Source organism: Muntiacus reevesi, chromosome 9 (genome assembly GCF_963930625.1).
Source record: "Muntiacus reevesi chromosome 9, mMunRee1.1, whole genome shotgun sequence".
Lineage (NCBI taxonomy): Eukaryota > Metazoa > Chordata > Mammalia > Artiodactyla > Cervidae > Muntiacus > Muntiacus reevesi.
The window spans coordinates 57,518,610-57,533,218 of NC_089257.1; the positions used below are offsets into that span (position 1 = coordinate 57,518,610).

Genomic DNA, 14,609 nt, shown 5'->3' on the forward strand with positions numbered 1-14,609 from the left:
AAAACTGGGAATCACTATGTTGTATACCTAACACTTATATAATATCATAAATCAACTATACCTCAATTTAAAAAAAACTTAACTCACATTACTGCACAGCTATGAAGATTAATTAAACCAAGGGAGCTTCCCTGGTGGCTTAGCAGTAAAGAATCTGCCTGCCAATGCAGGAGACGCAAGAGATATGGGTTCCATCCCTGGGTCGGGAAGATCCCCTGGAGAAGGAAATGGCTCCCACTCCAGAATTCTTGCCTGGGCAATCCCATGGACAGAGGAGCCTGGCAGGGTTTCAGTCCATGGGGTCTCAAAAATGTCAGATGCAACTTAGCAACTGAACGACACCAAACAATTAAACCAAGAGAACCTAGCACCAAGCCTAGAACACAATGAAAAGCTAGACCACCTCATTTCCTTCCTCCCTAGCTGCTGAAGGCTTTCCCGCATGACTTCTGCCTTACATCCCCTCCTTTTAATCAGACTGGAGCACAGCAGACATTCTGAATTACTTCTTAAAGTTTATTTCTTTCAAAGCTCCATGTCTCCTTATTACATGCCCATTAAGAAAATAATAGCAAAATGATCACCTGTTGAAGCTAACGCATGCCTCAGTCCAGCAGCAATACTAACAACCTTCTCTCTCAGGAGCTGTCAAAACAAAGAAAAGGATGGTGATCTCAGAACTATCCATCTACAAAGTGTTATGTAATTTATGCCCAAATACAATGCGGCATGGTCCTCATTATGCATCTGATTAGTGTGGCACTCCAAATCCCCAACATTTCCATTCACAAATGCTTCTATATGTATCCCTAAAAGGCAAAATATTTTTCAAATACCATATCACAATGCCACTCAGGGCTAGGAGGCACCTGCAAGGTCATCCGGTCCAGGAGTTGGCAAAAGTTTTCCATAAAGGGCCAGATAGTGAACATTTTAGACTCTGTCACACCACTATACATTGCCATTGTAACATAAAAACATTCATAAATTTATGAATAGGTGTGGTTATGTTCCAATAAATCTTTATTTACCAAGGGGTCTAGTTTGCTGATCTCTGATCTAGTCCAATCCGCACTCAATGCTAGAAACCCTTCGACAACACCCCACCAAGGGTCATCTAACCCCTGCCCAAATACCTTCTTCCCGTAACACGGGCTCACCCCCTCCCCAGGTGCCTGCCCATGTTTGCACGTTTCCATCTGTCTCCCTAGGTGGAACCAAAGCTAACTGGCTATTGCTTCTGACAAGGCTTTCCAAACATTTGAAGTCAGCTGTCATGTCCTCTCTAAGACATCTTGCAGTGGCTTTAAAAATAGGTCCTCCGGGGGTGGGTGTGGGAAGCTCAAGACGGAGGGGATATATGTATACATAGAGCTGATTCATTCTGTTGTACAGCGGAAAACTAACATTGCAAAGCCATTATACTCCAAAAAAATAAAAATAAAATTTAAAAACAGGTCCTCAAATTCTTTAAGACTCCTCCCTTCAGGATATGCAGCTTAATTTCCCTCACTTTCACTGTAGGCTGTCTTAGTGACTTGCTTCTAATGAATGGGATAAGGAAGTGTTTTTTTTTTTTAAACATTTTTATTTATTTGGCTGCATAGAGCTTTAGTTGTGGCATGTGGGATCTAGTTCCCTGACCAGGGATCGAACCCAGGCCCCTTGTATCAGGAGCGCAGAGTCTTAGCCACTGGACCACCAGGGAATTCCTGGGATAAGGAAGTGTTGAGTGACTCAGAGACTAGACAATAAAAGGCATCGAAGCCTCTTGCTTGACCAAAGGCAGTGAAGTTCTCTTTCTCTCTCATCATTTTTCAGTTCAGTTCAGTCACTAAGTTGTATCGACTCTGCGACACCATGAACTGCAACACGCCAGGCCCCCTGTCCATCACCAACACCCGGAGTCCACCCAAACCCATGTCCATTGAGTCGGTGATGCCATCCAACCATCTCATTTTCCATCATCCTCTTCTCCTCCTGCCCTCAATCTTTCCCAGCCTCAGGGTCTTTTCAAATGAGTCAGCTCTTTGCATCAGGTGGCCAGAGTACTGGAGTTTTAGCTTCAGCATCAGTCCTTCCAATGAACACCCAGGACTGATTTCCTTTAGGATGGACTGGTTGGATCTCCTTGCAGTCCAAGGGACTCTCAAGAGTCTTCTCCAGCACCACAGTTCGAAAGCATCAATTCTTCGGCACTCAGCCTTCTTTATAGTCCAAATCTCACATCCATACATGATCACTGGAAAAACCATAGCCTTGACTAAACGGACCTTTGTTGACAAAATGATGTCTCTGCTTTTTAATATGCTGTCTAGGTTGGTCATAACTTTCCTTCCAAGGAGTAAGCGTCTTTTAATTTCATGGCTGCAATCACCATCTGCAGTGATTTTGGAGCCCAGAAAAATAAAGTCAGCGACTGTTTCATCACTTTTGGGGGAAGCCATATCACATCTGAACAGTCCTACAGAAAGGCCCATATGGCAAAGAACTAGTCCCCTGCCCATGAGAAAGCGGGAGAAGGAACCACCAGCACAGTCAAGCCTCCAGCAGACCTCCAGCAGGCTGACTGACAACTCGACTGCAGCCTCATGAGACCAGCTAAGCTGTTCCCAGATTCCTGACCCTCCAAACTGTGAGATAATAAATGCTTGCTGTTGTAAGCTGCTAAATTTCAGGGGATGTTTATTACACAGCTATACATAACAGATACATATCTCTTCTTTAGGCCAAACATCCCCAATTCCATCAGCCATCATCAAGTTTCAAATTCCCTCCCTCTCTTGTTTTTTCTCCTCTACACTCTGGTTACTCAGTCTCTCTCTTTTAAGGGACTGTATATGCACAATCACAGCCCCTGTGGGGCTTTACCATATTTGCTTATTTAGGTCCACAGTGTCTTTCTAAAGAAGGCCTGGCATGCTGCAGTTCATAGAGTCGCAAAGAGTCAGACACGACTTGGTGACTGAACAATAACAGTGTCTTTCTAAACTTTAGAGTCCTCAAAGGCAGGGTCTGAGTCTTATTCACCTCAGTGCCCAGAGCTGAAGAACTAAACCCACACCAGGACACAACATCGATGATGTAGTGTGACCAGCACAAAGAAGGACAGAGCTCTGGCCTCCCTTCTTCTGTAGACTGTAATTCTATTAATCCAGGCCACAATCACATTAGCTTCGGGGAAGATCAAATCTTACTGTTCACACAATTTCAAAACACTACCCTTACATTTTTTTTTTTCTTTTCAAAGGTAAATAAAGGGCTTTATATGTGGATTCAATCTCTTCAAAACAACTTATCTCCAATCCTTCCTCTCCACCCCACTGCTGCTGCTTTAGTTTGGGGCAGGATCATCTCTCATGTAGATTATTAGCAAGAGTTTCCTGAGGAATCTTCCTTCACTACATGCCCCCACACTTCCCCATATGGCCCCTCTCTAACTCACTGTTCTTACCATTTGTCAGATACTACCAGCCCACTCCCCACTGGCACTTCTACCACTTCCTTATAATCATACTAAGTTGCTTGCAGCATCTCTAAACCTCCTGTTTTATGCCTGTTTTATCCTTCTGTTTGCAATGTGCTTCTTTTGTGTCTACTCTGCACATCCTCCTACCCCAAGTCAGGTCAATTTCTACTCAAATTCTAACACGGTAATGCATCTAGGTGTTTCTGTATCAACACGCACTACTAAACTACAAGGTCCTCGAATGTTAGGATTTGGTCTCACTCAGCTTGGTCTCCCCTGCCTGAATACAGCACCTTCACACAATCAGTTCAGTTCAGTTCAGTCGCTCAGTCGTGTCCGACTCTGCCTTCACACAAAAGTTGCTATTAAATAAATGAATGAATGTCTCTTACACTTCACTTTAGCACATTTCTCCCATTGTTCTATAAGGTACGCATGTCAAAATGTTTTTACCTTCTTATTTTGTCATCCAACAAATTTTAACCTTTGTTCCTCTGTCTTCTTTCATCATGTGACTCAAGCTAAATTAATTATAACTTATACATAGGTTCTTAAAAACTCATCTATTTGCAACTATTAATAGAAGCTATACACTTACAAGAGGGACTACACAGTCTAGAATTCCATGTATACCATATGCTATACAGACTGAGTGTATGTGTTTGTTGAAAAGTCATAGGTTGAGACCTAGTCCCCAGCATGATAGTATTTGGAGGTGAGGCCTTTGGAAGGTCATTAGGTCATGAGAGCAGAGCCCTTATGAATGAGATTAATCCCCTTATAAAAGGTGCTTCTCCTCTTCTCATGATTAAGGACGCAGCAAAAACACGGCTGTCTATGGACCAGAAAGTGAGCCCTCACCAAATACCAAATCTGCTGGTGCCTTGATTTTGGACTTCTCAGCCTCCAGAGCTGTGAAAAATAAATGTTTGCTGTTTAAGCCACCCACTGTATGATATTTTTGTTAGAATAGCCCAAAGGGACTAAAACACCATGGAAACCATGACCCCAAATAATATTTCCCCAATACCAGCCAATTAGAATTCAGGTGATAGGCACAGACCCAAGCGCTATCCAGTGAAAACAGATCCCATTCTTAGTCACAGTTTAAGAAAATTAGGTATGAATGGAGCAGCTTAGGTGAAACTCATTTTAGATTCCAGTATAATTTCTCTAAAAATTTGCTTCCATATCTTCAGAAAAATGTGTACATTTTAAGTACAATGCAGTGAAAAGAGCTGTGAACTAAAACCAGGAGTCCTATCTAATACTTGTGCCATCCAGTACGGTAGCCTCTAACTACATGTGGCTGTTGATCACTTAAAAGGTGACTATACTGAACTGAGATACACTCTAAAGAAAATCTACACCACAAAAAAAGTCTTCATATAAGTTAAAGAATATAAAATATCTCATTAGTAAAGTTTTATATTGATGATACATAAAATGAAATAATCATAGTTTGGATACATGAGACTAGTTTAAAAGTTATTAAAATTAATTTTACCATGCCATACCATGACATAGATGAAACTTAAAAAAAATCATATGCAATGAAAGAATCCAGACACAAAAGGTTACATATTATATGATTCCATTTATATGAAATGCCCATAAGAATTGATGCTTTCAAACTGTGGTGCTGGCAAAGACTCATGAGAGTCCCTTGGCAGCAAGGAGATCAAACCAGTCAATTCTAAAGGAAATCAACCCTGAATACTTGCTGGAAGCACTGACGCTGAAGCTCCAAGACTTTGGCCACCTGATTTGAAGAGCCAACTCATTGGAAAAGATTTTGATGCTGGAAAAAATTGAGGGCAAGAGGAAAAGGGGGCCACAGAGGATGAGATGGTTGAATGGCATCACTGTCTCAATGGACATGAGTTTGAGCAAACTCAGGGAGACAGTGAAAGAGGGAGAGAAGCCTGGCGCGCTGCAGTTCATGGGGTCGCCAAGAGCCAGGCAGGACTGAGCGAGTGAACAAGAGCAGCAGCAACAAGGGGCTGTTGAGAGGTGAAAGTGGGAGCTGACTGCTATCGGGCACGCAGTTTCTTTTGTGATCATAAATATAGTGTAAAAGTAGATGATGGTGGTGGCTGCACATCTCTGTGAATATACTAAAAACCACTGAAACATACATTATTTATTTACATTTTTATTTTTACTTTTTGGCCGTACCACGTAGCATGTGAGAGCTTAATTCCCCAACCAGGGATTGAATCTGCCCCTCCCTCTACCCCACTGCATTGGAAGCATGGAGTCTTAACCACTGGACCACCAGGGAAGTCCTGAAAAAAATTTTTAAAATGGTGCTCCTAGAAAATTTTAAGCCACGTATGCGGCTCACATTACATTTCCACTGGGCGGCACTGACCTGTGCCATCTGCCTGACTTAGTGTCCTCAGGGAAGTCACTTCCAGTCGGACCTGTTCCTAACACAGTTTCCACTATTATAACTTTTAGAATTTTAAGATGTCATTAACATCATTATAAGATATATTAGTTTCATTCCTTTACTTCACAAAAAATTATAACATGTATGAGAGCTAGCAGAGGCTTTTCACTCACAGCATCCATCCCTCCCACCTAATTTCCTCAGGAGAATCTTAAGTTTTTCAATATACATTCTAACTACCCCATGAGTTTTCAGGGACCTAGCCAGGTTTTCAGTTGGGGGAGGGATAACTGTGATACCTGGAGACCCTTTAACAGGACAGAGGCAAGCTCAATATCAAGTGCCGTCCTTACCTCAATAGCCTGGGGAATCACACATCTTCGAGGCCCATGAGGAACTCCCAGTTGGCCAAAGGAGTTGGATCCACATGATAGGACTTGACCATTTTCTGCAAAATACAAATACTTGAATTGCAAATCTAAGAAGTAAGATATCTATGTCCCATGGGTAAATTCTGCAGGATGAGAACAGCAAAAGGAATGAGAGGCACCAGTGCTTCAGCCCATTCAATCCATAGTCTCTGCTCTGTTTCACTTGGAACAAAAAGACTGGGCACTGGGCTGAGCATTTCACACAGACTGCCCACTCCACACTTGATTAATAACAGGTTAACCAAGGAGAATGCTTAGCCGTGTGCCTCGTGCTGAGATGCAGGATACTCATCTCCCACTTTTCACATTTCCATGGAACAGAATTTCCATTACTTTAATATGTGCTGTGCTTAGTCGCTCAGTTGTGTCCGACTCTTTGCAACCCCGGGGACTGTGACCCACCAGGCTCCTCTGTCCGTGAGGATTCTCCAGGCAAGAATACTGGAGTGGGTTGCCATGCCCTCCTCCAGGGGACCTTCCCAACCCAGGGATCGAACCCAAGTCTCCTGCATTGCAGGTGGATTCTTTACATCTGAGCCACCAGGGAAGCCCAAGAATACTGCAATGGGTAGCCTATTGCTGCTCCAGGATCTTCCCGACCCAGGAATTGAACCGGGGTCTCCTGCACTGCAGGCGGATTCTTTACCAGCTGAGTTTCCAGGGAAGGCCCTACTTTAATATACTTCAGGCCTTTTCCCTGCCTTTCTCCATTTGCACTGCTTTCTGGGGAAGAAGGAGCCTAGCCACTTGGTGAATTTGGGAGAAGAAACAGGACATGTATGGCTTGGCACCTTCCTCTCAGACACCCTGGGCTGACACACAGTAAGGGTCTCCCCTGTTAAAATTCAGGGGGCAGGCTTGGATTAGAGGAGTGTCAGCAGAACCTCTTGGTGTAACAGTCAACCCCATCCTCCAACTTAGCCTGTATCAGTAAAAAGCTGATCATTCGCTCCCCACCTGTCTGACCATTCTGTGTCTGTCTCACAAGTGGTCCTAAATGTGAACAAGAAACACTGTTATCTACTGACTCCCTACAGCTCTGACCCAGGCCCACATGCTAAGTATTTCATAAACGATGACTATTGTTTGCGTGTGCTCAGTTGCTCAGTCGTGTCTGATTCTTTGTGGCCCCATGGACTGTAGCCTGCAAGGCTCCTCTGCCCATGCAATTCTCCAGGCAAGAATACTGGAGTAGGTTGCCATTTCTTCCTCCAGGGGATCTTCCCGACCCAGGGATCAAACTCAGGTCTCTTGGGTCTCCACATTGGCAGGTGGGTTCTTTACCACTAGCAACTATTTAGATTCTAATAATTACCCTCCAGACTTTGCAGCCCAATCTTCTTTACTGTTAAAACTCTCCTTGTAAAATGCACACCACAACTTGCCTTGACAATTAGAAAGAACATTTATGTGTGTGTGTGTCAATATTTATTTGGCTGTACCGGGTCTTAGCTGTGGCATGTGGGATCTTCAGTTGTGGCATGTGAACTCTTACTTGCAGCACATGGGATCTAGTCCCCTGATCAGGGATTAAACCCAGACCCCCTGCTTTGGGAGCACGGAGTCTTAGATAGTGGACTGCTAGGGAAGTCCCTTGTGTGTGTTTTTAAATACAAAGTGGGTTTCATTGAATCAGGGCCCTCAGCATCATGTTCTTCTCACCAAAAGCCTTGGCAGTGATACAGATTTATCTAGAAGTGCACTCACCTGTAAGTATAATAGTAAAGTCCCAGCCACAGGCCACCTGCTGGATGGCACAGCCAAGAAGCGATCTGCAGGGGGTAAAATACAGGACCTCCTCTGTGTGACCCAGGCCCAGCTGCCCATCTTTGTTCAGGCCACACACAAAAAGACCTCCTTCATCTGCAAAATACAAAGGTTTTGGTGGTAGTATGTGCAGGGGAAATTACAATTGCCAAAGTGAGCCAAAGGATTTCATAAATCATTTGGAGACATGGACCCACTAACTTTTTTCCCACCCAAGTTAATAAGCCACGCATGTTAATGTGCTCTGGACCTAATGACACAGGGCCAAGGAGTTCCAACCTAATATCTAAATGGAAACGCCAAGTTCTACAGCAGGGGCCAATCAATCACCAAATTGAGCATCTACTGTAACAGTAAAAGCCAATATCTATTTGGAATGTAAAGTGTGCCAAGTACTCTTCTAAGGGCCTCGTGTGTGGGGCCAACTTATCCTTTATGCATAGTGCCAGGGTGCACAATACTCGTACAGGCCCACAAAAATGTTTTAATTTAAATTTTTTAAATAAAAAATATATGTAACAAAAATATATAATACTAAATCTAGCTTGGATTATATCCATCTTTATATCAGTGCCACTGTAAGTATAATTTTAAATATTTCTTTATAGAGGAAGGCCAAAGTGTCAAGTACCCATGAAAGTCATAATGCAGTCCTGTTAACTTATGGATTCTCCTCATCCACCATCATTATCCTCATGTAACAGAGAAGCAACTGTGGCACAGAGAAATTAAGTAATTTGCCCAAGGCCACATAGCCAATAATTAAAAGAACAAGGATTTAAGCCCAGGAGGGTTGATTCCAGAGCTCAAGTTCTTAATCAGGATGGAACATGCCCTCTTTTGCAGTATTATAGTACCTGTAGTCCTAAGTACTACCCCAGCTACTGTGAGGGAAGATTAAGGAAAATACAAAGTTCTTGCTCTCAGGGAATATTCAACTTAACTGCAAAGACTTCTAACTCACAGGTGAAAGTTAAATACCAATATACAGCATAAAGTATAATATATATTGCAACTTGGCTACTATTCGTCTTATAACTTGAAGTAGTTTTCCTCTCTGAGCCTTCTGTAGGGAGGGGAGGGAGGGGAAGAGAGGGGTGGTCCTGATCTCTGAAATCCTTTTGGCTCTGACAACCTAGGATTCTCTGATGGTACCTGATTCCATCACAAAAATGCCGTCCTCTGCAAAATACAAAAGGCTGAAAGATGGTAATATAACACCCTAGGGGGAAAGGTCCAAATAAGAAAGTGAGAGGCTCTATGTTCTTAAAGGAAATTACCAGTGACAACAGCAGAGTGGCCCCCTCCTCCTGTGATCCTCTTGATAGAACCGGGTTTACAGAAGTCATCTAGTCGCTGGGCAGAAAGCACATCTTCCTTGTGGCCAAGGCCAAGTTGCCCATAGCTATTTGCACCCTAGGGATAAAATAAGTCAAGCATGAAAAAGTATGGGAACCTCAACAACCTCAACTGGTCGATTTGAATCTACCAGTCCCCACCTTTCTCACCCTGACACTTCTCTCTGAGCCTATGACAGATAAGATGCCATAGGCTCCTTTTTAAGAAGTTGTTATACGGCACCTACACTTGGACAGAGGCCTCAGAACACCTCAGTTTCCATGTGGGAGGAGCCGTCAGCATCCACGGCTCATCCTGGGATACTCCTCAACTTCCCCTTTCAATGCCCCAGCTTGTATGTGTTGCTTCAGGGAGACAGCGTAGGAGTTCTTTCTGATAAAAGTTAATTATCGAGGGAAGCTAAAGTAAGACATAATCAGGAAAAATAGGAACAAAGTGGGAGGGGAAGAATGCAGTAGTACTAGTTCTTGTCCCTTCTCCCCACAGCCTCACTGGGGAAACTGCCAATGAGTTTCTGGAATCAAAGTTAGCTGCAGATTTTGTGCCTGCAAGCAGAGTGCATCACTGTTATTTCATACATACAGTGAAAGAGGTTAGCAATGATCTCTAAGGACCTTTCCAAATACACTGCATTGGGATTGTAAGACATGCCAAGAGATTCCTCTAAGGAAACAGAATTCTCCTTGATGGGCAACATGTGTATCATTATTATTATATGATAAAGGTCTAGAATCCCTAATCTGAAACCTTTGCATCCAGATGTATTTCAGTCTCGGAAGTTTACAGACTTCAGCAAAGTAATGTGGTATATAAATCATATACGCGGAGCAGCACTCCGTAAGTAAAACAGTATTATTTCTGCAGTGAATAGTACGAATACGCACAGTTAGTGGTCAAAGACTATAAACAGCCCCATGTCAAGTCAGTATTGGGTTTTCAGAGTTTTCTGAATTCAAAACTGAAGATAAGGGATTATCGGCCTGCAGGGAAAATCTTATTAAGATTTTGAGAATCCTTATAATTTCTCCAACTACCTACTGCTGGTTGGTTCTTAAGTAATAAAACGTTTAAAATGTGTTCGTTTTGTAAGACACCTGAATGAAGAAAAGTGATTTAAACTCAAAAATCCATCCATGCATACAAACTCCTGTGCCATGCGGTCTATTCCACAGTCATCCTGGGCTGCAAGGACTCCCTGCTGGACGAGCAAGCCATGCAGCGACACGGGTCCCAGAAGTCCCAGAATTCCCCAGGGCAATATTAGTTAGCAACTCCTGAGTGCTTGTTTCTCTGTGTGCTGGGCATTCATTCTCACAGCAGAGGAGAGGGCATTATCGCTCTCAGTTCACAGATGAAGAAATTAAGGCTCAGAGAGGTTAAATAACTTTCCATGGTCACACAGCTGAGTAGACAAGTCAAATGCCCTGATCCTTTCATTATACCCTATTTTGCCTCTAAGAATAAAGAAAAAAGGCATATATGGTGAACCAGCCCAGAGCTTCCCTAGCAGGAAGCTAACTGTATGACCCTATCTAAAATAGCACCCCAATCCGTTCAAGCCCTTTTTCTGCTTTATTTTTCTTCATAGCACTCCCTGGCATTACAGTATATGTTTACTTGTTTGCTGCCTACCTCTCCCACCAAAAAGTAAACTCCATGAGTGCAGGAACCTTGTTCTTTTCACTGCTGTTTCCCCTGCATCTGAAATAGTGCTGGTCCAAAGAAGGTGGGCACGTATTTTACAGTGAATGAATGTAAGACCCTATGAGTCCCTACCTAGGAAAGACCAAATGAAAGACTTGCCCAGTATGAAGTGGAGAACATGTGCACAGGATTTCTCTGTTAGCTCTAAGAGCTGCATGCCTACCCCACGACCAGGGCTACAGGTTGCTGAACAGAAAGTAATACACCAACATTATGGGATTCAAATTTGGCACCAAATTTTTGTGATGCAGCAAGAGGCCCTACATCCATGATAGAGCAAAACAAAAGGAAATTTTAATACAACCTATTACAGCTGTATTTGCCTCCCATCCTTATAAACACTCCATACATCACACACACACACACCCACACACACACACATCTCTATAAAGGTAAATTCCCTTGTTATGAACTGAACTGTGTTCCACTGAAATTCATCTGTTGAAACCCTAGTCTCAGTGCCTCAGAATGTGATTTGTATTTGGATTCAGGGACTTTTAAAAGGTAACTAAGGTTCCATGAGATCATAAGGATGGGTCCCAAATCCAATATGACTGGTATTCTTATAAGAGGAAACACGTGAACGCTCCCACCCACAGAAGAAGCTGCATGAGGACACAGCAAACAGGAGGCCATCTATAAGCCAAAGAGACAGGACCCAGACGAAACTAATCGTGCTGATACCTTGATCTTGGATTTCTACCCTCCAGACTGTGAGAAACCTGTTTAAGCCATTGTTTAAGCCTCCCCATCTGTGGTATTTTGTTATGGCAGCCTTAGCAAACTAATATACCCCTCCACACAGATAATACAGCAGGAAGAACACACCATCAAGACTCCAAAGCACAGCAAGGAGGTTAGGTTCAACAGTATTGTTGCTTCAGTACTGACAAGGCCATATCTGAAAGGCCTTGCCAGTACTCTGTCTACACAGACCCCAGTCCCTGGCCTGGGACAAACACCGATCCCAGGCACACAGCCAATCCCTAATTCCACCCCCAGCTCTAGGGCCATCTCAAAGGCACACAGAGAGTCAGACTACCTCAAGACACACCAGGCTCTCCATTCTGCCCATCAGAAGCAATCCCGCATTCAATAAATGCTACCCAGCACTGATAATTAGCTTTTTTAAAAATTAGTCAATACATACTGGTTTTAACAGTAATAAAGGTCTTATCCTCTCCCACCTCCTTCTCCACCATCCCCAACGCAAGAGCTGCAAGTCTTTAATTCTTGTGCTTTTCCCAAAAGACCTGCACCTAGTTCTGCACACAACAGGTACTCATTCATCCATTAGTCAACAAATGTTTACTGAGCACCTTACAATGTGCCAGGCATAAGCCCGGCACCATACAAGACAGGCACAGTACCCACCCTCCTGATGCCTACATTCTAGTGAAGGAGACTGATATTAACAAGTCATACATTTCAATACAGTTATGCGCTGTGAAGAACTACAAGACACTATCTGCTTGTTCCCGTGCATCTTGTCAGATGCCTGCCACGCTCTCCTGTGCACAGGCTCTCCTCTCGCCCGGCCACGATACATAAAGATGACCCCGTCTCTCAATGCTCTGATCAAACCAACACCAGCGCAGACTCCCACACTCCCAGTGCAGGCAGGTTCCAATCACGGCCGAATATCTGCAACTATGCAGGGTCTCCGCCGCGTGCACGGTTCAACACGGCAGGCCTCACACCAAAAGATGCTCCAGACAAGCGGGGGTGGAGCCGGGGAAAGGCCTCCATCCTCCCGGCCACGGGAGGGTGAGCAGCACAGGTGGCCCCACAGGGCGGTCGTCTCTGCACAGAGCCCGCCGCGCCGTCTTTCCCAGCGCTATCGAGGCCTGAAGTCTGTCGCGGACTCAGACACTGCGTACGGGTAGCAGGCTCTTCCCTCTGCGCCGCAGCTCCTCCGATCCGAAGCCCCTAAGTCACCCCCACGAAGACCCTTCCCTCCCGATCCTCTCCTACCCAGGCCTCAGCCCAGGATCCTCCAACCCGGACCGCCTCTCGGACCTCGACCGCTGGGCCCCAGCGCCGCCCACACCCTGGACGGGGGCTTCCCAGGGTCTCTGCGACCCCTCAGTCCCAGCGGCCTCGGCCCGGGGGCGGAGTCACGTACCCAGGCGAAGAGCGCGGCCGCGGTAGGTACGGCCTCGGAGGCGCGCGGCTCTGACTCCATGCGGGCGCTCTCAGCCGGCGCTTCCGGGGGGGGCCGGCGCGGGGAGGGGCCCTCCCGGAGAGAGGGCGGGGCTGGGGGCGGGCCCTCTCCAGAGAGGGGACGGGGCGGGGCACTCCCTGGAAGCGGGGTGGGACCTGCCGCGGAGCGGGCAGGGAGGGGGCGGGGCGGAGTCCGCCGCGGGAGAGGCTTGCCGAGGGCGGGGCCGGCCTGGGGAGGGATTGGTGAAGAGTATGCGGCGCCCACGCCGGGGAGGGGTCTGCGGCTGGCAGTGGGCCGCGCCCTCTTGCAGCTGCTAACCTGGCCCCGGAGGGAGCGGGTCCGACGCTCCCGGAGCTGCCTGCCCATCACCCCACCCCGGCGCGCTACGAGCGTCTCCGCCCCCTGCCTCCTGTCTCGCCCGGCAGCTTCGCGTCTCCTTCCCTCCCCTCGCACTCTATTTTTAGTAATAATTCTGTACGCTTGCACTACACTAAACTGTTCACAAAGCTAGCTCAGGTTAGAGACCCGTGACTGCCCAGAGTGGCTGACGGGACGGGGATTGCATCACCATTTTGATGGGGAAGAAATTGAGCCTGGGAAGCGGGGTGGAAAGGGTCCTGACTCTGTCTTGGGCCAAACTGGCTTCGGACCTGCTTTGGTGTGCAGTTTGCAAAATCGAAGTGTGCTTCCTAGTGGGCGAATGTAGTGTCTTACAGCGTTGCTCAACGCCCTCAGCTCCTGGCACCGAGCGGGAACTCACCCCCGAGATGTTGAACTAGGGAGGTTGGTTTTCAACTGATTCCTGCCTGCTGGGGAGGCCTTCTAACCCTCAGCACCCCCAACATAGCCCTGGCCCGGATTCTGATCATCAGGTAGTAACTTGAATAATAACTGAATGATTTTCACCCAACAAAAATTTTCATATAAAACAGTTTTTATCAGACACACTTCCATACACTACCCGACAATTTTTCTGAAGGAAAATGTAGCAAAGAATATTATGAATATGAAGATAGTCATTTAGTCAGTAGTTCCACTTCTGCTCATTTATCACAAGGAAAAATATTGGAACTATGCACAAACTCTTGGACTGCAAGTTATTCATTATGGGGTTACATATAATAGTAAAGAGCTCGAAAAAAAAAAAAATAGTAAAGAGCTTAGAATCTAAAGTCCTTAAAGTTCAAAAACAAATTGATTAAATTATATAGCCATGCACTTGAATACTGCTGCCATTTTTTTTAAAAATACATGTTTTGTAAAATAGTAACAGAAATATTCATGATGTATCATTAAAGCAAATTTTATATCAATTTCATG

At 45.2% G+C, this 14,609-nt stretch overlaps 1 protein-coding gene across 4 annotated transcripts in view; it reads right to left on the reverse strand.

Moving 5' to 3' along the window:
• Positions 1-13,352, reverse strand: part of SERGEF (secretion regulating guanine nucleotide exchange factor) — a 232,265-nt gene extending 218,913 nt beyond the window's left edge. For all 4 annotated transcript variants that reach the window (XM_065944493.1, XM_065944492.1, XM_065944491.1 and 1 more), the window contains exons 1-5: positions 13,251-13,352; positions 9,343-9,478; positions 8,003-8,158; positions 6,218-6,312; positions 585-645 (exon numbers count right to left, since the gene is read on the reverse strand). In XM_065944493.1, the coding sequence (XP_065800565.1) occupies positions 585-645; positions 6,218-6,312; positions 8,003-8,158; positions 9,343-9,478; positions 13,251-13,310 (508 nt within the window). In that variant the 5' untranslated portion in view covers positions 13,311-13,352. The remainder of the gene's footprint in view (positions 1-584; positions 646-6,217; positions 6,313-8,002; positions 8,159-9,342; positions 9,479-13,250) is intronic.
• Between the last annotated feature and the right edge of the window lie 1,257 nt (positions 13,353-14,609).